The sequence below is a fragment of the Rhineura floridana genome, chromosome 6 (assembly GCF_030035675.1).
Source record: "Rhineura floridana isolate rRhiFlo1 chromosome 6, rRhiFlo1.hap2, whole genome shotgun sequence".
Taxonomy (NCBI): domain Eukaryota; kingdom Metazoa; phylum Chordata; class Lepidosauria; order Squamata; family Rhineuridae; genus Rhineura; species Rhineura floridana.
The window spans coordinates 92,297,435-92,320,692 of record NC_084485.1 but is presented as its reverse complement, the minus strand read 5'-3'; the positions used below and the strand labels follow the sequence as shown (position 1 = coordinate 92,320,692).

The following is a 23,258-nucleotide window of genomic DNA, read 5'->3' as shown; positions in this document are numbered from 1 at the left end:
GCTTAAGGATTTAATTGATGGCTGTTTTTCTAAGGAACAGCAGCTTTAGAAGAGGGGGAAGTCCTTTACCCTTTCCTTTCCTGCCCCAATTGGGGTGGGGGATTGAATGGAGAAGCACCAGGCAGGAAAAGTGTCCAGTCCAAATTGGCTCTGCTCCAGGTAGACTCCCAAAGCAGTTTTGCTCTAGGAAAAACCATCCGCAGGCATTTGTTAGAAGAGTAATGCACGTTACAAGTAATTAGGATGCAAATTGAGGGCCTTTTGCTAGGATTAGTCTTTCCTATCAAAGATGTCACATCAACACAGTGTATGTAAGTGACAAGTGCATGGAATGAAGTGCCAGTTCAGAAATGCTGAAAGGACCAAACTGACCAGGTCAGGAGTATTAAAACATTCCCCCCAAACAGAGTGCAGGGCAAGGGTGATTAATGATTGGCCAATGGAGGATTGTAAAGCTAACAATAATAAGATAGTTCACCTTCAACAGCGAGAGGTGCTTATATAGAAAATATTGGAACCATATTGAATGATAGCACCCCATTCTAATTTTAAAAAAACTACTGAGAAAAGGAGGGCAGTGACACTTTGCTAAGAAAAGTAGGTGCAGATCATGCTTCTGCAGTCTTTTCTCTGACTCCAAGTGTTCTGCTTAATTCAAATTACGCATCCCCTAGTGGACCAGAGAGGAATAACACTCAACAAAATCAAGAGAGAAGAGGTCATTGGCTGCCTGTGTAGTTACATTTGTGTCACGTTGACCGTAATGTGACATACAGGAATAATTGTGCAAATGGCAGGTGTGTATTTATGCTTAAGTGGAAATGCCTAAATGAGACTCCCTGGTCCAAATTCAATACTCTATTCAGACAACTATACAAGTATAGTACATACAAGTTGTATAAAATGCTTTCTGACAAAACCCAAACACTCTGCTCATTGAGGACAATCGTCTGGCATCTCTGTATCCCTGTTGTATTCTGTCTCAATCCTTGAAGTTTGATTCCTGGGTCAAAATAAGATAGCACAGGAGTGAGGAGTCAAATGCTTTCACCTGTCTTTATTTTTTTAATAAGAAGAGTAAGAGGAGTATTGCTGGATCAGACTGGAGGTACATCTAGACCAGCATCTTATTTTCCAACAGGGCCAATTAGATGCCTCCAGGAAGCCTGCACACATGGCAACAGGCTGATCCCATTTAAGTCCCCAGGTTCTGCTATTCAGATATTCTGTTTAGCTGTCATGACAGATAGACTATGTGGTTCATAAATTTGCCTATTGCCATTCAACTGGAATGGGTGACCACAAGTTCAACTTGATTGGGTGATACTTTCCAGTATTAGAAAAGACAAAATTCTTTCTATTCACTTTCTTCACACCATGCATGGTTTTATAAACTTCTGTCATTTTAGCCATCCCTTATTTATCTTTTTTCTAAAACACCCCAAATGCTTTAGCCCCTCCTCATATTGAAGGTGCTCCAATCCCAATTACTATAACGTCATCAGTGCATTTTCAAGCAGCAGCAACCAGAACTATACACAGTATTCCAAATGTGGGCGCATCACATATTTATATAAAGGCCCATGTAAATATATTTTAAGACTGCAGAGGTTTTTCGCCCCATAGTTTTCTCCAATCCTTTTCCTACTAATTTCCAAACTGAGTCTGTCTTTTTTATTGCTGCTGCACAACACAGAGTGGATGCTCACATCCAGCTGTCTGCAGTACCACCAAGATCTCTTTTCTAGGTAATCAAAACCATTCCAGATCCTATCGGCTTATCAATCAGGGGTAGGGAATCTGTGGCTCTAACATTTAGGCTTAAAAAAAATCCATTGGTGCAAATTGCTGCATGGGGCAGGGGAAAAGAAGAGGGGAAAAGGGGGAGAGATATGAATGGGTGCAAGTGCACAAGAAAGAAGGAGTGTGGGGAAGCTCTGGCCCTGACCTCTGCTGATCTGTGGCCCCCAGAAGGTTTCTCATGAGGGGTTATGGACCTCTAGCTGAAAAGGTTCTCCATCCATGATATAAATCAAATTAGGAATTTTGTCCCAGTGTGCAACTTTACAGATTATCCTGATTCATTTCAAACTGGGTTCGGGTCTAGTTATGGGACTGAATCAGACTTAGTCGCCCTGATAGATGACCTTTATCGGGGAAAGACAGGGGGAGTGAGGCCCTGTTATTCTTACTTGATCCCTCAGAGGCTTTTGATACCATCGACCATGGTATCCTTCTGAACCTACTTGGTGAGATGGGAATATTAAGCGTTTATGTTATAATTTAAATTTTTTATTTTTTTCTTTAGTTGCTGCTTGTGTTTATCGTTTGTTGTCTGATTTTATTGTTGATATTTTGTATTTTAACCTTTTTGTACACCGCCCAGAGAGCCACTCGCTATGGGCGGTCTATAAATGAAACAAATAAATAATATAAATAAATATCGGAGGCACTGTTCTACAGTGGTTCTGATCCTACCTCCAGGGTCGTTTTCAGAGAATAGAAATGGGAAATTCTCTTTCAGTCCCCTGCAGTTGTGCTGTGGGGTGACACAGGATACCATCTTGTTCCCAATGCTGCTTAACGTCTATATGAAGCCTTTGGGAGCGGTCATCAGGAAATTTGGGGCAAGGTGTCAGTTGTATGCTGATGATACCTAGCTTTATTTCTCTGTAACATCAAAATTGGGAGAGGCCATGTAAGCCCTGGACCAGTGTCTGGACTTGGTGGTGGCCTGGATGAGGGCCAATAAACTGAGACTGAATCCTAGCAAGATGGAGGCGCTATGGGTTGGTGGTTTCTGAGTTCAGACAATTGGTCAACTGCCTGTTTTGGATGGGGTTGTACTCCGACTGAAAGAGCAAGTTTGTAGTCTGGGGGTGCTCCTGGATCCATCTTTGTCGCTAGAGGCCCAGGTGATCTCAGTGGCTAGGAGTGCCTTTTACCAGCTTTGGATGGTAAGACAGCTGTGGCCGTTTCTGAACCAGGATAGCCTGACCACTGTTGTCCACACACTGGTAACCTCCAGGCTGGATTATTGTAATGCTTTCTATGTAGGGATGCCCTTGAGGTTGGTCTTGAAGCTGCAGTTGGTGCAATATTTATTTATTTATTGTACTTATATACTGCCCCATAGCCGAAGCTCTCTGGGAGGTTTACAGTAACTAAAAACATTAAAACAAATATACAATATGTGGAGGCACGACTGCTTACTGGGGCAGGGAATCACCAACATGTTACTTCGCTGCTGAAAGAATTCCACTGGCTGCCCACTGGGTGCACTTAGCTACCGGGCCAAGTTCAAGGTTCTAGTTTTGGTGTACAAAGCCCTATGCAGCTTAGGACCAGGATACCTGAAAGATCGTTTTACCACTTATATACCCAGTCAATAACTCTGCTCTGCAAGTTAGGGCCTCCTGCAGATACCATCTTATCAGGAGGTTTGTTCTGTATAACACAGGGAGTAGACTGTGGCACTGACACAGGAATTCCTTCCCTCTCAAATATTTGACAGGCGCCATCTGTCTTATCTTTTTGGCACCTACTGAAGACCTTCCTCTTTCAACAAACCTTTTAAGTAGAGACCTTATGCCAGCCTGTGCCTGTGCTGGAATTGCTTTTTAAGATATTTTTAAAGTTGTTTATAAGATGTTTTGTTTTAATATGCTTAATATGTTTAAGACTTTAAGTCTTTAGTTCTTAAAATGTTTAAAGTGTGTTTAGTGTTTTTGTTGGCTACCCTGGGCTCCTTCTAGGAGGAAGGGCAGGATATAAATGTAATAAATAAATAAATTTACTTACACTGAATCCCATTTGCCATTTTGTTGCCCATTCTTCCACATTTGGAAAGGGCCTCCTGGATTTTTTCATAGACTGCTTTGAATTTCACTATCTTGAATCATTTGGTGCCATTCGAAAGCCTGGCTAGCTCACTGTCCATACTCAACTACAGATCATTTATGAATGTTAAATAGCATCTGTCCCAATACAGACCCTTGGGGGAACCCCAGTGTTCACTTCTCCCCTTTGTTAAAGCTATCCATTTATTTCTAGCATTATTCCTACCTTCTACCACCTTTTCTTTAGGCAGTTTCTGATCCATAAGACCTGTCCTCATATCCCATAACTACTAAGTTTATTCAGAAGTGTTATTAAAAGCTTTTCTCAGGTGTATAATAAAGTATACCATATCCACCATATTGTCCCTCTTGTTGATCCACTTAAAGGAATTTCAAAGTTTAGTGAGGCAGAACTTACTGAAGCCATGCTGATTTGTCCTCAGCAGGGCATGTTCTATATTTGGGGTCCCCAATGGGCTTCATGGAGCCCTTGGACACTCTCTGTAGCACATGCCAGGGCATCTTCCCCCTCTTAATTTTTACAATTTGTTTTGAGTTTCTTGATTTTAGGTTATTTTGTTGGTGGGTGTTTCCTGTTTTGGAGAGTTACTTTTTTTGTCTGCGTTTTATTTGCTTTTGGGGGGAAAGGTTCTAAGCATTGCTAGTTTTTCTTCTATGAAATTGGTATTTTGTGCTGTCCACAACAACAGTTTCTTCAATCTCCAAATGTGCCCAAGCCCCAAAAGTTGGGGATTCATGTTCTAAATGTTTAACCATTGTACCTTTAATCATGTGTTTACCAAATTAGTTAGACTAACTAAAGTCTGAAATTTTGCAGCTTTCCTTGGATTCCTTTTTTTTAAAATGAAGTTATATTGGATACCCTCCCAAACTCTGGTAAAACAGCTCATTTTAATAAGAACTTGCCTATTTTGCTTACAAGTTCAGCATTTTCATTTTCAAGTTGTTTAAGAAGTCTCTGGTAAATGCCACCTAGCTGCAGCGACTTATTCGCTTGTAATTAGCCAGTCAGTTCATCCTTTGTCATATGTCATAGCCCCTCAGATGCCCTTTCTGGTAACAGTGGTTCAGATGTAATTCTCTGATGTCTTCCATGGTGAAGACAGGTGTGAAGAATTCAAATGAGTTTAGCTAATTTCCAACCATGATATAGTTAAACAAATATATAATTTCATGCCTTTGGCAAGTTGCTCCTCAGTTTCCTTCTTTGCTTGCCTTATTGTCAGTTTATGTTTGATTTCTTGTTCTTTTATAATTTTCCTCATTTGTACCAAACTTCCACAGCCTGAAAGCCTTACAGTAGCATGCAGTGTTTGATTTAGGGGGTGGGGGAGAGGGGGAAAGACAAGGGGTCCCTTAATGAAACTTATTCCATCCACTAGCCTTCTAAAACAGGAGCTGGGGAGACATGCCCCCTCTGCCCCTTCCCCCAGTAATTCAAGTCTTTACCCAGGGTGGGGTGGGGGAAATGAGTCAAACCTCAGGACGTATGTGGGTAGGGCAGTCCATAGGCTTCTGGCAACTTGCTTTCCTCCAGAAGTTAAATGGGGGTTAACATGCATTTAATTGTAGGTTGGATTGTGGCCAATTTTTCTAATATTTAAATAATACCTTCAGGACAAAGTCCCAGAGCTTCATAAGTTATTAATTCATTAGATGAGAAACAGTCATGAAGTTCAATCACATCCACATCTGAAGGTTTCAGGCCTGATTTTGAAAAACATCTTTTTGCAGCCTCCTTAGTCATATCATAGCCAACCTATCAACAAAATAGAATGGAGATGTATTTGAATTGACCTTTCTTATTCTCTTGATTTTAGTCAAAGACCTTGCCATACATTACAGGTTAAGAAGAAACATTATTTGTAAATTAAAGAAATCCAGTCATGCAATGATCAGTAAGGAATGGACATGTCCCATTATTGTAACACTGATAACAAATAAACTGACTGTACAAATAGGAAATTTCAGTATTTAGACTTTGCCCCAATCAAGATGCAAAATCTTCAAGTGATGCTGCAAAAACAGCAGTGTGTCATAGATTTCCCATAAGTTCCCAAGTAAGCGGATTATCAGTTTGTCCACCATCACCATGCCTTCATGTAAATACACACATTCTCCATTCAGCTTACATTATGTAAATCTTGGGTTTAAAATAAATGCTCCTAAACAACAGTGGCTGAGATAAAAAAAAATAGACTTCTGCCTATGGGATACATTAATTGTGTTCAAAGTGCATGTGTTGACAGGAGTGGGTGGGGAGAGAATGTGGGATTGTTTCACTGTGAATTAAGTGCAGACTCTAATACGTCCATGGAAAGGTGGTGGTTTCAGACTTGCCTGAAAAGAAGTGAGGTGTCTTAACCGGGTATCCTACTCCACTACAAGTATTGCATTAATACACATAATATTATTTCAATGACCACTAAGAAGGGAAAGAATTAGACTCCTTTTAGAAGTAAGAGCAGGATGAATTGACATATCATGTTTCAATATACATCTACAAGTGCTCCCTTAGCCATCCTTGCACTCTGCAGTCAGATTTGGAGCATGGGTTTAAAAAGGAATTGATTCACATGTCACATGGTCATATATCATTTCCCCAGAGATCACTGGCAAGTACCCTGTGGGCACTAGCCCTACAATCGTACACACTTAAGTTGAAAGTGCCCATTTTTCTTAAAAGCTTCCTTAAACTCACTACATCATTTACTGAATGCAAATGTCACTGCATAAGTTAAAAGAACAAGCCTACCAGTTTAATGCAACTGTTCTCTTCAAATGTGCTTGGAAGATCAGTCATCATTTCCTGGGCCACAATTTCAACAGCTCTCAACTCCAACCCATTCTTCTTCACGAACTCTTCACTAGCCAGCACTGCAGCTGCTGCACCATCAGATGTTGGGCTAAGAGAGATCAATCAGAGATTATGAGTAACTTACTCATTAGATTTGCCTTTTACTCACATAAAATAGGGGGAGAGGTAATAGCAGCTTTCAGTGCAAGATTAATCCAGTCATAAAAAGCAAAACCAAAGTTAATTACTGGCTCAAAGCAGACTAATAGCATCACTTGGAAGATCAAACTGATTATAAAATTGAACACTTTAATCCATGAAAAAAACAATATGTTGTATCCAATTAAGTCACACTCAGAGTAGATTCAATGAAATCAAAGGACTTAACCAACTTGTCTACTGATTTCAGTGGGTCTACTCCGAGTATGACAACTGGATGCAAACCAATGCATCTAGTAAATAAAAGTCATTTTAAAAAAACTTCTGGAAGGAGGACAGTTATGTCAAAGTCAAAGAAAAGTTAAATGACTGTTCATAATCTTAATGAAACAAAATTCAGGAAGACAGCTCAACAAGAAGCTCTCCTTTGCCAGACAAAGTTCCACATTACATGTTATGGAAACGGCTGGATACTCGGTTGTCTACAAGATATCACTAATATATTATTACTGAAAGCCCTTTTGATGTCTTTTTTCACTCTCTATCATGGCACACAATGGGCACAATCCAACCAAATTAAAACACTTTCAAATTTGATTGTCAATGGAAAAATTAAGCAAATGCTCAAATCTACCCCAGTGAAATAATGACACTTAACAGGACTTAGTTTGGGCTGCATCATGCCCTTTGCGTACATACAGCAGAGGCCTATGTATGACCACTTGCAGCTCCTCTAACATGCACATGTTGTCCCACCCCCAAATGAAAGTGTTAATTTCATATATTGTGGCAAACATTATGAATATATACAGTACAGGTATGTAACTATTCGTTTCTTCACCTTTTGAGGAAATCATAAACCTTACTCATGTGTTACTCAAGTATAGGGCGTAGGTGTAAAGAAAGACACAGAGCAACACTTTTAGCCCGGCCTGTGATGCTACATTTTCCCACCACAACTGAGTTGTGTATGGTTACATATGAAGAAACCCTAGTATGTGAGCTCCTTTTCATGACTAGTGGCTCTGCGCTGTGCAGGAACTCACACACTGGGCTTTGTTCTAACACAACCATGTGCAATACATGGGTATGGGGGAAAACAATGTGCTATTGGTTGTGGAGCTTAAAATGCAGGCCTGCTTCTCTCTGTAGTTATTTCTATTATTATTATTGTCTTCATCATGTTCATTTACAAGGCATCCCAAAGCAATTTACAACATTGTAACTTTTTTTTAATGTTTTTAACCCTTTTTTAAAAGATGTTTTTAAAGCTTTTTTAAAAATGTTTTTAATGTTGTTTTCTTTTAATGTATGTTAAGGTCTGTTTTTATGATGTTTTAAAGTGTTTTTAGCACTTCTGTTTGCCACCCTGGGTTCCTGCTGGGAGGAAGGGCGGGATATAAATCAAATAATAAATAAATAAATAAAACAAAACATAACATAACATAACATATATAACAGTTACATATACAAAAACAATTTTTAAAAACAATAAAAAAATGTTTAAAACAACAGGACATACACAAAATCAGTTCAAATCCAAGACAGATACCAACTCGGATAAAGATTTTATAAGTCTTGTTGAAATACGAACGTCTTTAGCAGGCAACAAAAAGACAATAGAGAAGGCATCTGTCTGATAAGCGAGAGGAGGGAGTTCCAAATGGTAGGTGCCACCACACTAAAGGCCCAGTTCACACTGTGAGAAACGGACCACCTGAAGGGATGGTATCTGCAGAATGCCCTCTCCTGCAGAATGTAGCAATCAGTTGGGTATGTAGGGGATGAGGCAAGAATCCTGGTCCCAAGCTATTGTATGTAGGGCTTTGTACACCAATACCAGTACCTTGAACCTAACCCAGTAGCTCATTGGTGGCCACTTATGACATACACATGAGTAATGCATGAATTGGACTATTAGATAAGGCAGGTGGAGAGCGGCTGTAGTTCTGCTGTAAACCACTGTTTTGTATAAAGAATGTCCCATCTTCAGTTCCCAGGATTTCCAGTTAAAAGGATAAGTAGCTCAGAAATAACTCCTAGGACTATTAATCCCTGGCAAGAGAAAGAATTGCACAGGAATAGAAGGACCCATTGGAATTCACTGCTCTGTTATCAGTTTTTCCTTATGATGACCTAGCTCAAACTTTGAACTATGGCTGGATACAGTGAAATAAAGTAGTTATCTTCAAAGCAGGTATTCATTTTTTTACATGAAGACTACAAATTCAAACTGGTAGGGGAAAAAAAAGAATTCAAGAGAGGTGGAGCACTACTAGCATGCCGCTCTTACCAACACTGTAAAACTGTTAAGAAATCGTGAACCTTGCGTGACTGCAACACTTCATCTAAACTGTACTCCATTTGAAATTGTGAGTTCCTAAGAAAAAACAGGGGGAAATGGCATTTCAATTAGTACCATATCCATCAAAACAGTGCAACTGTAGCCTTGCCTTTATTTTTAAAATACAATCACCTAATCTGAATACTGTGCAACAACATACGAACTGCTTTGCAGATCTAGCCAAAGTCCATCTAGCCTATTCTGTTTATAGAGTTAAACCATATAAAGGTATGCATGGTGTGGAGAAAGTGGATAGAGAGAAATTTGTTTGTTTTAAATTGTTTTAAATTTTTAAATTGTGTTTTAAATTGTTTTTAAAAGATGTGTTTTTAAATTTGTATATTTGTTTTAATGTTTTTAGTTACTGTAAACCGCCCAGAGAGCTTCGGCTATGGGGCGGTATATAAGTAAAATAAATAAATATCTCCCTCTCTCATAATTCCAAAACCTACGGTTATTCAATAAAGCTGAATGCTGGAAGATTTAGGACAGGCAAAGTATGGAATTTATTACCACAGGAATTTACTACCAACAGCTTGAAAGGGAGTTTAGACGATTTGACAATAAGGTTGTCAATGGCTACTAGCCATGATGAGCGTACATTGCCTCTAGTATTTGGAGGTTCTATACCTCTGTATACCAGTTTTTGGGGAATGAGTGGGAACAGTGCTGTTGTGCTCATGTTGTGCTTCTGGGCTTCCCAGAGGCATCTAGCTGGTCACTGTGAGAACAGGATGCTGGACTAGATGGGCCTTTGGTCTGATTCAGTAGGGCTCTTCTTCTGGTCAACAGCAGCAGGCCAAATGTCTCCAAGTACTCCCAAGCAGCGCATGAATGCGATAGCCCTCCTTTGTTATTTGTTGCTGCATCTTGTATTCAGAGCGCTACTGCCTCTGTACATCATTTATTTAGAGAATTTTTCAACTAAATTTCCTTGCTTACAAAGATCAGAGATAAGACACCCCTCTTATTACTACAATCTAAAGAAATAAAAGGTAACAAGGAGGGAAGAGAAAAAAGTAAACTGGCACTATTTTCCAGCAGGTAGGAATTCAGCAGGTCACGGCTAATTCCAGCAGGTAGGAATTCAGCAGGTCACAGAGCTGGATCTAAGTACAACAGAAGGGCTGCTGCTCTCCCACCCTCCCCAACAGCCAGATCAATGGCAATTGGTACTGGAGGGAGAGCAGTCTCAGCTGCAGCTGTATCTAGGAATGATGGAGGGGGGCTGACTTCTGCTTCTTCTGGGAAGCTGCATTTAGCTATAATGGGGAACAGCCATATTCACACCAATTCTTCATGAATCTGTCTGTACTTTGTTTTGGGGGTGGGGAGATAATAGGTCTGCCAACAATCTAAAAAAATAGATTTATTCACGTTTTTCTATACCGCCAAACCTTTTCTTGGGTTTGTATCCAACAATTATCATACTTTAAGTGGACCAATAAATAGATATGACTAAGTTAGGTTCACTAATTTCAATGGTTTACTCTGAGTAAAATTTAGCTGGATACAAATCCTAAGTCTCGATTTTCTCTAGAATTTTGGACAAATACTATACTTACGGATTGTTAGTTGAATGCTTATGATTCTTCCATGCAATTTTTGCAAAATGTTCTAGTTTTGTCCCTTTAACAAAGAAACCAAACAAAAGTTTAGGGGGGGGGGAGAGGATACAATATTAATCTTGGATGAATTATAACCCCTATACATCAAAATCCTTATAGAACTAATATAAAGGATTCCTATTAAAGTTGATTCCATTAGCAGGTATTGACTGAATTCTAACCAATAAAGCAGGGCTGTGGAGTCGGTACGCCAGACCTTTGACTCCAATTCCTCTATTTTTCTACTGTCCGACTCCGACTCCTTCATAAATGGCAAATGTATATTAACTAGTAATAACAAATTTACTGTAGTAAAATGGTAGCACGAGGCATTTCATCACCACCACGTGAATCCAGAGCTTGGAAAAGTTACTTTTTTGAACTACAATTCCCACGAGCCCAATCCCTGGGGCTGATGGGAGTTGTAGTTTGAAAAAGTAACTTTTCGAAGCTCTGGATTCACGTGGTGGTGATGAAATGCCTCGTGCTACCATTTTACTACAGTAAATGTGTTATTACTAGTTAATATACATTTGCCATTTATGAAGGAGTCGGAGTCGGTACATTTCTACCGACTCCAACTCTGACTCCAGCCAAAATTGCTCCCGACTCCGACTCCACGACTCCGACTCCACAACCCTGCAATAAAGTGCATAATTTAGTAGTTGCAGATTCTCAGGAACCTGCAGGGGATATATTACATCAGAAGCCAGAACAGAACCATATTTCATAGTTTGCAAAGTCATGACAGCCAGACAAATTCATAAAATGTAAATGTACCGCCTTCAAGTCGATGCCGACTTATGGCGTCCCTATGAATAGGGTTTTCATGAGGCTGAGAGGCAGTGACTGGCCCAAGGTCACCCAGTGAGTTTCATGGCTGTGTTGGGATTCGAACCCTGGTCTCCCAGGTTGTAGTCCAACACCTTAACCACTACACCACACTGTCTCTCAGACAAATTCATAGTACTTCAATAAACTGCATACCACAACCTATACCATGCCACTTCAAAAGTCAATATTCTGCATACAGTTCTTCAGACAGTCATCTGTCACATCACTAATGATAACAGTAATGAAGCTATTGAATGCTATTTAGAAAACAGACTTATGTTTTCTAGCAATGGTAATATTGTTTACAAAAGTAATACCATATTTCTCCATGTGTTCTTTGCCAGCATTTCCAAACAACTGCGGGGCAACTGGTGCTGCTACTATGCCATACTTGTTCATCATCACTTCCACATGCTTGTCCAGTGGATTCACCCTGTCCGTGAACTGAAATCAAAAGACAAGTTGTACATTTTACATATTGTAGCACCCATGCATCAAGTTCATCCAAGAGAGATAAAATATTGCAACCTCTCTCATTGATTAGCATAAAGCTATTTTTAATGCTTCCTGCTGAAAGTACAGGAAGCAGTTCGTTTAAAACATGAGGCATAAGGCTACACTAGAAATGAAATTTTCCAAATTTCCTACATATTCAATGTTTAGATAGTGGGTTCTACTTATAGTTTTAACATTCTCATTCCTTTTCTCCATTTTACTTGTTTCTCAGCAATATCATCCCAAAACATATCTACCAGGGAACATTTCTACAGCAGATGAAAATAGGAGTATCTAAAACCACATTCTCTCCAGAACTCTGCTGATCGCCCTCCACCCACTGCCATGAGATACCAGAGGCGTATGGTTTTAAAGACAACTTCCCCGTATGTTGGCTGACACCAAACAGAAGGGCCTTTGGTCCCAAATGGCACTCCAGGCTTTGGGGTTTAGGGTTCTCCCTCCCCCAAGTCTGTTAGTTTGAGACAATCAAAATTATTTGGGTAGAGACTGAGCAAAAGATTATCTATTCCCCTTTTGAAGCCATTCAAGCTGATCGCCATCACTAGCTCTTGTATGAATGAATTCCATTGTTTAACTATTCACTGTGTGAAAATGATACATCTCACACACACATACATGTCTAGAGAAAAACTGTGGATTGGAGTATACAGATGGTTCCACAAGGAGAACAAAATGAATGAATCAGAGCAATGAAAAGGCTCTGAGATTGGGTAGTGGTATAGGCAGGAACATTAATGTAACGGGCAGAATTGCAGCTCACAAGCCCCATCTCCTCTCATGTTCCATCTAGCAGTTACTCATTTCAAATGTGCTTTTTAGTATCTGTAGTGTCATTTTATAGTGCCATCAATTAGCATGCCGCCTTACAAAGTAACAAAGAAAAAGATTCCAACCCCAAGTAGCTTACGATATTTATTTACTAACAGTGGTATCCAACTAATGTGTCCCATCAGTGCAAGGATTTCTGTTCGCACATTGGGACTTTCCCCCTCCTCCCACACACACACCCAGCACCCTCCCCAAATCTGCCCCAGAGGGTTGGGGAACCCCTAGAACAGATTTAAAGGACATACAGGTGGACAAAGAAGGGGAAAGTCTACTACTTTCAATACAAGCCTTTATTAAAACCCATATATCCCACCCTCAGGACAAAAGCACCATTCAGGACAGCCTAATACAACATTTACCATTTCATAAAAACAATATAAAAGCAGTTAAATGGACAGGATCAGAAGTTAAAAACCAAATGTAAAAATATTATCTGCCACATGAAACAACTTTGCTGCCTCGATGTCATAGTCTCTTTCCTCAACGTCCACAGATACAGAACAAATATCTGTAGAAAGATGGCCTTTGGATGCATAATTATATGCGTAAAAGCTCCACAAGCATCTGAAACCTCAGTCATTCAGCATTCCAGGTTCTATGGATGCCTCCGCACAAGGGTCCCCTCCCTAGACATTCGTGCGGACATCAGGGAAAGAACACACAACATCAAGGGTGGTGCTACTTGGCACAGACCTGACCCTAAGCTGTTGAACACAGAACTATTAATGCTCACATAGGGCTACATAGACAGCTGAAGAGTGTTAGAATGAAGGTTACAGGCAGAGACATACCCAGTTCCTACAGCAGAAAAATCCCTGCATTCCTTTCGCTGCTGCTTTTAAGCTTTCTAGTAAAAGTTTTTAAAAATGCCTTCTATAGATGATAACATTTGCATGTAATTATCTATGTGGCTTCCTTATTTTTGACAAATGCTTTATGTGGATATGAAGAGATATAGGGACACTGGAAAGTGCCTTATACAGAGTCAGACCATTGGTCCATCTACCTCAGTATTGTCTGCACTGACTGGCAGTGGCTCTCCAGGGTTTCAGGCAGGAGACATTCCCAGCCCTACTTGGAGATCCTGGAGACTGAACCTGAAACCTTTGGCATGCAAGACACAGCAATGGCCCTTCCCCAGGATGAAATGCTCTCACCCATTTTCCAAAAGTGCCAGTCAAACCTGAATTTTGTTTTGATGCATTAACATTGCTTGGATACTTACCTGAGGTGAAATGGACCCTTTTGCCATCTTCTCAAACCCAAGAGCCAGGACACAGTTCGACATACCTTTAATACAAATTATTGAATACTTTATACGCTACACCTTAATTTTTTTTAAAAAAAGAACTAGAATATCATATTATACACTTTAATCCAGACAGGAGACCTGCATCCACAGCTAAACTTTTTAAAGCTTCAGCTGAATGTATCCCACACAATGCAAAAAGCTGGTTTTTAACCTCCTATCGTTTGAAAGGGGGCGTGCTTTTCGGCTGCACATACTCAATGCATTCCATCAGCACAACACAATCCCTACATGACTTTAAAAGAGCTCAGTGGTTTGGATCCATAAACATTAAACAAAATTAGTACCCACAACAGACCTCTCTTCTTTAATTTTGACCATGATTAACATTAGCAGGAGTGAGAAAAGAAAAAGTGGGAAAGGTCTTAAATAATCAAGTATTGTTAAAATATATGTACATACTTAAATTTTTCAGCACCTACAAAGAGAATGTCTCCATATGGCAATGATGTGTAAGACCAGGAGCTATTATTGAAACTCTGGGGGTAAATGACAAACATTTTCATGACAGAGTGCAGATTCTTTCATGATTTTGCCAAGCACACCTTTAGTGGTAGAGAATAATGTGAAAATCTAGTCCTCAGATGTTAATGATGAGAATATCCAATAAGCTTGTATTCTCTTAAAATTTATGCCTGTAGAAACACATTCTTTCTTAAAGCAGTCAAAAATAGAACTGAGAATATGCTTATATATATTTGCAGTAGGTAGTAAAACACAACTCACCTCCCTGAATCAATTGTCTAGCCATAAACAAAGCAGTAGATCCAGTTGAGCAGTTGTTGTTAACATTTATAACAGGAATACCTGTTAGCCCCAAACTGTGATAAATAGCTCGCTGACCACAGGTTGAATCACCTTATATGAAAAAAGTAAGAAGCAGAGTTACATTGCTGGTAAGAGTAGTGTTGCATTCTCTACACTTCTTCTAAAACTATTACATTACTCAACACTTCCTAACATAAAGACAGGTAAATTCAATCCTTCACATCTCTTGGTAGGGCTGAGAAGCCTCTAGTCTGAAACTCTGGAGAGCTGTTCATATTCTGTCCTGAATATGTAACAATATATTCATTTAGGATTACAGAACAACTTAAACAAGTGTATTTTCTCTGGCATGCTCTTAATCACCAGCTGCACACATAGTATATATCAATAGGTATGGAGTTAAATTTATTTTCATGTATTATTTTATGCTGTTAAAATAAAACAAGGTTTCCCTTTCATTGCCAAAGTTAAAATTGTAGCCTTGCCTATTTTATTATCAGGCACTGAAGTTGAGAAAACTAGAGGTTGCCAGCAATTCCTACTCTACAGACAGATTAATCCAACATCTACCTTGCAACCATACCAGACACAAAACACCTAGAAATGCCAATATGGTTGTATAACTTTGTTAGATTTCTCCTCTTCAGCCAATCTCAGAGCACAGTTTAAATGCCATAGCTAGCAGTTAACGCCACAAATGAACAGTGAACTTCTGAGTTTTGCAAAACTTTCACTGTGTGTATGCAGTTACCTTAACTCTGACTCAGTGATACATTAGGTCAACCTACAACCATGAAGTGTGGCTGATGAAGACCAGGGAGAAGCTTAAAGTCTTAACAGCACCATTACTTACCATAAACATGGCCCACACATGCCTGCTCCACAGCTGAATAAGGAACACCTGCATCAGCAAGAGCCTTTTGACCTGAACATTAAAAAAAACCAGTTTGAAATCTTTATCAAAATCTTTCAATAGATGTTTTCAGAAAACCAATGAACTCCATTTTGAGATCTATATTTAAAAAGCAAATGGTGTGCAAGTACACTTGTATACTCTGAAGCAGATTAAATTACTACTTCACAAGACTTAGGGCCAGTTCAAGCAAGATATTTGCTGTTCTCTGAAATAGCCCTAACTGCTGCAAGGGATGCATTCATAGGATTACCAAAGGATGGAATGCACATATCACTGCAGTAACTGGCAACATTTTTGTCAAGGTGCTGCAGTCATGGAAACTGCTGCCAGTGATTTGTTGTTGTTATGTGCCTTCAAGTCGATTACGACTAATGGCGACCCTATGAATCGGCAACCTCCAATAGCATCTGTTGTGAACCACCCTGTTCAGAGCTTGTAAGTTCTGCCAGTAATAGACAGATACAGTTATGCAACGGTCACATACTACTGTATGCATGGTTGTAGATGGTTGGGACTGCTCTTACGGGGTTTTCACAGAGCAACAAAATGGTAATCAGCCCTTAGCCTTTCACAGAGCAGAGTTCAAGTCTTATGGATTTTTTTCCTTGAAAAAAATGAATGTACTTCTTAAACAAACCTGAGGTTATTGTAATGATTAGAGCCATACATGGTGCTATGCAAACCCCAATGATGGTTGGGGCTTGTAAAGTGCCGCAAACAGCGCTAGGCAAGCCCTGACAATCAGCTCATTGTCAGGGATTGCAAAGCACTTTACATGGGGCTTTACAGGTGCCATTGATTGGCAATGCCTGTAAACCCCCTTTTGGCCCAGCCACATCTTTACTTGCTCCACACCTGACATCAGGTGTAGGACAGGTGGATGTGGCTTGGCCAAAACAGCCTCACAGGCAAATGGGGGAGGCCAGACAGGCCTAATTAGGTCCAGGGGTCAGAAGTTCCCCACTGCTGCTCTAACGACTTAGGCAGCAGACACACTAGTTGCTTCAAAAACAGCAAGATCATTTGCTGTGGCTACATTTTGAAACAACTCTACCCATGTCTGGATACATCACCCTTTCCCACTGCTGATTAGGACTGTCCACAGCAAAGTGTTGGGCCAATCACTGTGTCTACCTGAGCCTACAGAAAAGTGTTTCATTAGACACACCTGGAGTGGCAACGGGGTTGATTGCCAATCAGTTTTGAAATCTGTGTGAAGCTGACTTCAAGGTAAAGTGCACTGGAGCTGGAACTTCTGAGGTTTTGGAGTAAACAGGGGCAGAGTTTGCCTGGGGTTGTGTGTTTCCATGTTCAGAAAATGGAAGTGGAGGCACACTTGAAGTGAGCAAAACCACAAGTGTCTCTCTACATTATGTAGGAGTTCAGCAGGCGCTTAAAGCATGCTCTCAGGACACTTAGAAACAGTTTGTAACAGAAACATTTATTTCACTCTGTGCAAGGCAGTCATTCCAACACACATGGCCACTCTATATCTTGCGTACTTTACCAGTTAGTTAGGGACTCACTGACATTTAGTGCAAGCAGAACACAGGGAATACAAGTTGCATTCTCTGTCCCATTCTTATGCCTAAAAGTTTAACTGGCTGCACATTTCTCAGGCTGACAAAGAGAAGCTCCCTGTTTTGCCAATGCAACCCTTACCCTACCTCCCTGATATTCTCATGGACAGCCAAACCCTGACAAACACCCAGGCACACCTGAACTCAGGAGACTCAGCCATTGTGCAACAATTGGCAATGCTGCTTGACTAGTAAGAGCAACTGGCAAGGTAATAAGGCTTCACAGGACTATAGCTCCTTGCCAAGGGCTTTTGCAATTGCTGTCCATCAAAGCAGCATTGCTCTCACAGCAGCTGAACCATGCATTCTCCGGATGCTTAGGTTCTGCGGGGCGGAAAGGTTGTCTGCACTGTCCCGACCCCCATGCTATGTGACATAGCCAAATTGTGAGCCAGGCCCAAAAATGTCAAACAAACCTGCTTCTTTTGCCATGTCAGGGTAATCGAAATCTTCACGAGACAAAGGCTTTTCAAACTGTTAGAAAAAATGTGTGTTTTTTAAAAAATGCACGTCAGTTTCCCTCATACTCATACTTTAATTTCAGATAAATCAAATTCCACAGAGTGAAAGGGATATTGCCAGGGGGCATGCATCATATTTATATTTGTAACATTTAAATGGTATATCCATTCAGATTTAAACTAAGCCAACTCCTTGCTGTTACACAAATTTAGCCATATACCAAACAAAGCAATCTTACACACTGCAAACATTTCTGAAATTTTACTAAAGAAAAAAAAATCAAATCACAATGCTAGAAGAAAGACAGGATCTCTATGGTAATTCATAACATTTTCATTTGTTCTTATATGCACTAGTAGTAGTGCCATTAATAAGCCTGGCACTTCACATAGGAACAAGAACATAGATCCATGCTCCAAGGAGCTTACAATCGAACAGGTCCCTGCTCAGCTATTGAATAAACTATCAGCTTGTGAGGGATCCCGACACTGCCCAAGCAATATTCCTTTCCTCATTTTTTACATGCTAGACAGATCAATGACACATGCCAGACCAATGAAGTTTATGTCTGTGATCAGACATTTCTTCCATTCATGTGGAAAGGGTTCTTTGAATCCATCCTGTGATCCAAATTAATCGTTTAATGAAAACTTTTTGAATTGGTTCTAGTTATTTATTTATTGGTGCATTTATAATATTTGTATCCGTCTTTCTTTCACTTCGCTGCCACAGTAAACAATAAATCCTATCAAATAAGTCTCATAAAATGAAAACTCCTTTAAAAATCACAGAAGTAGGTTTGAAAATATTGTTAGACAGGAAAACTGAATTAAATAGGAAAAGAAAATTAGAAAGATCTTAGACACCATTTGGTAGAATGCAAATTTTGTTTAGGTGTTTTATGTCTAGTTACAGATAGTGGGTGATATCCAATGTTAGTCAAACTCAGGGTAAACCCATTGAAAGCAATGGACTCAAATTTATTTCTATTGGTTTCAGTGGGTCTGAGTATCATCCTACTGTATGCATGTGCAAAATGATGTGCAAAAAGTATTGTGTGTGTTTTAAAAGACATATAACTGTACTGCAGGGAGTCATGTCTGGTTAATATTTACCAGGGACCATATTTCCAGTCTCCTAGGAGCCATAATGGCTGTTCTCATAATTTCCCTTTATCCTCTGTTAACATAGCCTACCCCTGTAATCCATTCCATTCGCTCCGAGGAGCCTTACTTTACGAGGCTTACATTTATGTCGATGGAACCTTGTCATGCCAATTGGCAGCACTCAACACTCTCCTTACTCCCAATGGACCTTCAATTTGCCCACGGAAAGTAACGGGAGCTTTCTTGTCACTCGTGTTAGTATTGCTCCCCCGCCCTTTAATTAGCCTTTCCCAATACAGTATGCAGAGTTTAAAAAAACCTCTACCTGTTGAATTTATTCTGGTCACATAGTTATAAAAAAAGGTACAGGAGAAAGTATGATACGATAGCTAGAGTACGGGGCCAGGCGCTATCGCTCAGTCCGACCTAACTCACAGGGCTCTTGCGAGGATAAAACGGACTGGAGAAACATAAAGCGACTATACGCAGTTTCTTGAAGGAAAAGTAGGGTTAAAACGAGGCACAGAAAAGGGAGGCAATTCCAAAAGAAAGCACACCCCCCGCCGAATTTCTCCACGGCACAACTCATCAGAGGCATTGCAACCCGACCTTAGTCATGCCGACTCCCACCACAAACACCCGCCTTCCAAACCGGATCGGAGCCATCGCCGCTGCCCAAAGTGGTCCCACGTCCTCCAACTACCAAGACTACAACCGCCGTGACCTCTCGCGCACCGGCTGTTAGGCAAAACACAGAGCAAAGGTCGGAGGAAGGGGCGGTGCCACCGAGAACGATCGCCCCGCCCCTGAGCTCTTAAAGCAACAGTGTCCCTGAATCGGTCAGACTTTGGGACGCGGTTACCGAAGATCTCGAAGCGGAAGCATAACAGTCTGTTGGAAATCGGGGGTGAAACTGGTGTCAGTCAGCAAGGGAAGATCAGCATGGATTGACTTGGATATAAATGTCCTCTTATAGGTCACAACTTTGTTCTTGTCCTGAAAAACTAATTTTCCTGCCACTTCCCTTCCCTTGTGTCTTTTTCTTTTATCTTTCGTTTGCAGGTCTGATGGGCGGAGCCTCTTTCTTTTGTATTGACGTGCGCAGTTTGGGAGATAAGAATTGTCTGAAAAAGCGGGATAAAAGTAGTTAATAAATAAATAATAGTTGCACATCACTACCCCCACACAAAGTGGAAACTAGTGTTTTTCCTATTATTATGGACTACATTTGCAAACAATCAGGGTGGGCCCTACCATTAGAGAGACTGAGGCACTCTCTTCAGGCAGCTGATATCGGGTGTCGTGAAAGAACTGGAGGTTGTTTTGTTGTTATGTGCCTTCAAGTCAACTACAACTTATGGCGACCCTATGAATTGGCAACCTCCAACAGCATCTGTTGTGAACCACCTTGTTCAGATCCTGTAAGTTCAGGTCTGTGGCTTCCTTTATGGAATCAATCCATCTCATAGAATCATAGAATAGTAGAGTTGGAAGGGGCCTATAAGGCCATCAAGTCCAACCCCCTGCTCAATGCAGGAATCCAAATCAAAGCATTCCCGACAGATGGCTGTCCAGCTGCCTCTTGAATGCCTCCAGTGTCGGAGAGCCCACTACCTCTCTAGATAATTGGCTCCATTGTCGTATGGCTCTAACAGGAAGTTCTTCCTGATGTCCAGTCAAAATATGGCTTCCTGCAACTTGAGCCCATTATTCTGTGTCCTGCACTCTGAGATGATTGAGAAGAGATCCCGGCCCTCCTCTTGTTTGGCCTTCCTCTTTTTCTACTCCCTTCTGTTTTTCCCAGCATTATTGTCTTTTCTAGTGAATCATGTCTTCTCATGTGTCCAAAGTACGATAACCTCAGTTTCATCATTTTAGCTTCTAATGGTAGTTCTGGCTTAATCTGTTCTAACACCCAATTATTTATATTTTTTGCAGTTCATGGTATGTGCAAAGCTGTCCTCCAACACCACATTTCAAATGAGTTGATTTTTCTCTTACCCACTTTTTTCACTGTCCAACTTTCACATCTATACATAGAGATCGGGAATAGCATGGTCTGAATGATCTTGACTTTAGTGTTCAGTGATGCATCTTTGCATTTGAGGACCTTTTCTAGTTCTCTCACAGCTTCCCTCCCCAGTCCTAGCCTTCTTCTGATTTCTTGACTATTGTCCCCATTTTGGTTAATGACTGTGTCAAGGTATTGATAATCCTTGACAAGTTCAATGTCCTCATTGTCAACTGTAAAGTTACATAAATCTTCTGTTGTCATTACTTTAGTCTTCTTGACATTCAGCTTTAGTCCTGCTTTTGTGCTTTCCTCTTTAACTTTCATCAGCATTCGTTTCAAATCATTACTGGTTTCTGCTAGTAGTATGGTATCGTCTGCATATCTTAAATTATTGATGTTTCTCCCTCCAGTTTTCACACCTCCTTCATCTTGGTCCAATCCCGCTTTCTGTATGATATGTTCTGCATATAGATTAAACAAACAGGGTGATAAAATACACCCCTGTCTCACACCTTTCCAATGGGGAACCAGTCGGTTTCTCCATATTATGTCCTTACAGTAGCCTCTTGTCCAGAGTATAGGTTGTGCATCAGGACAATGCTGTGGCATCCCCATTTCTTTTTAAGCATTCCATAGTTTTTCATGATCTACACAGTCAAAGGCTTTGTTGTAATCTATAAAGCACAGGGTGATTTTCTTCTGAAATTCCTTGGTCCATTCCATTATCTAACGTATGTTTGCAATATGATCTCTGGTGCCTCTTCCCTTTCTAAATCCAGTTTGGACGTCTGGCATTTCTCGCTCCATATATGGTAAGAGCCTTTGTTGTAGAATCTTGCGCATAACTTTACTTGCACAAGATATTAAGGCAATAGTTCGATAATTACTGCATTCCCTGGGATCCCCTTTCTTTGGAATTGGGATGTATATTGAACACTTCCAGTCTGTGGGCCACTCTTTAGTTTTCCATATTTCTTGACAGATTTTTGTCAGATTTGGACAGATTCAGGGCTTGTTTACATGGGACCCAAGATCCACATTAAAAATGCTGCTTTTCCCATCACGATTGATTTTGACATTTCACATACTTCCACCCCCACTACGAATAAATTGGCTGTTTTTCTTTGTAGCATTCACACGCGTGTGCATTTATTGCTATCTGTGTGTCCTTGTTGCTGTGCCCGCACATTAGCATGTTAACTGTGGAGGCGGTGAAGGGGCGGTGTTTCCCTAAACGCAGAAATAGGCGCTTGAAAGAAAGGGAATCGCTCCCACCTGTGGCTGTTAGGCTGTCCCTATGCGAGATTGGTGTGCCTTTGGCACCCCGGGACAAGCCTCAGCATGCGTTCTGGGAAACATAAAAAAAAATCCAAACAATTATCTTTAGAGAGACATTAAAAGCAGCTACTAAAGGAAGCATTGACCATTTAATATTATCGCTCTCCATGAGTGCAGCAGATGCTGGGATGAGACGCCAAGTGTCAGGATGCAGGATTGGGGCCCTGAAGTTTCAGACGATGAGGAGAGGGAGGGGGTCATTTGGCCAGAGTCATGTGAAGGAGAAGCAGAAGAGGGGGAGGGAATCTCAGAGATAGAATTGTCTGGGAGCGAGGACCTTGAATGTCAGACAGACACAGATCCTCACCATGAGCTTCCCACGCCTCCTCCCCCTCCGAGCTTGGAGGAGTTGGAGAAGGAGGGAGGACAAGGAGGAATCCAACCCCCTCCTAATCCAGGGAAAAGCAAGGAGAAACAGCCAGATGGTTTAAGCATTGCCCGCCCGCTTTCCCCCATACCTGAGTCAGATCTCTCAGAAGGGGAGGGGGCGGTTGCACCCCCTTCACCACATACAAGGAGACTGCAAAACAGGCAGCAAAAGAAGGGGGAGAGGCGGGGTGTGGATGAGGGCACGTTGAGGCGGAGTGAGAGAATTCGCGCGCGCTTGACCCCTTCTTAAGGGACAGTGGGAGTAGTGGTTCCTTGTTCTGTCAACTTTCTTCTGTGTCGCAGGTTATGTTTGTACTTGAAGTTCATGAGACAACGCAGTCTCTGCCTGGATATTACTTTAATAAAAACTGAATTGCTTTCACCACTCGGTCTGGTTCCTGAGCCCCAACCTGGACATGACACCAAGGCAGCTCCCCTTTCCCCTGCG

At 40.9% G+C, this 23,258-nt stretch overlaps 1 protein-coding gene across 1 annotated transcript in view; it reads right to left on the bottom strand.

Moving 5' to 3' along the window:
• SCP2 (sterol carrier protein 2) overlaps positions 1 to 19,843 on the bottom strand; it is a 45,974-nt gene extending 26,131 nt beyond the window's left edge. The window contains exons 1-10 of the mRNA XM_061633012.1: positions 19,699 to 19,843; positions 17,938 to 17,995; positions 15,879 to 15,950; positions 14,984 to 15,115; positions 14,174 to 14,238; positions 11,919 to 12,045; positions 10,726 to 10,789; positions 9,110 to 9,196; positions 6,616 to 6,766; positions 5,472 to 5,619 (exon numbers count right to left, since the gene is read on the bottom strand). Coding sequence (XP_061488996.1) covers positions 5,472 to 5,619; positions 6,616 to 6,766; positions 9,110 to 9,196; positions 10,726 to 10,789; positions 11,919 to 12,045; positions 14,174 to 14,238; positions 14,984 to 15,115; positions 15,879 to 15,950; positions 17,938 to 17,995; positions 19,699 to 19,755 — 961 coding nt within the window. The 5' untranslated portion in view covers positions 19,756 to 19,843. The remainder of the gene's footprint in view (positions 1 to 5,471; positions 5,620 to 6,615; positions 6,767 to 9,109; positions 9,197 to 10,725; positions 10,790 to 11,918; positions 12,046 to 14,173; positions 14,239 to 14,983; positions 15,116 to 15,878; positions 15,951 to 17,937; positions 17,996 to 19,698) is intronic.
• Positions 19,844 to 23,258: the final 3,415 nt, after the last annotated feature.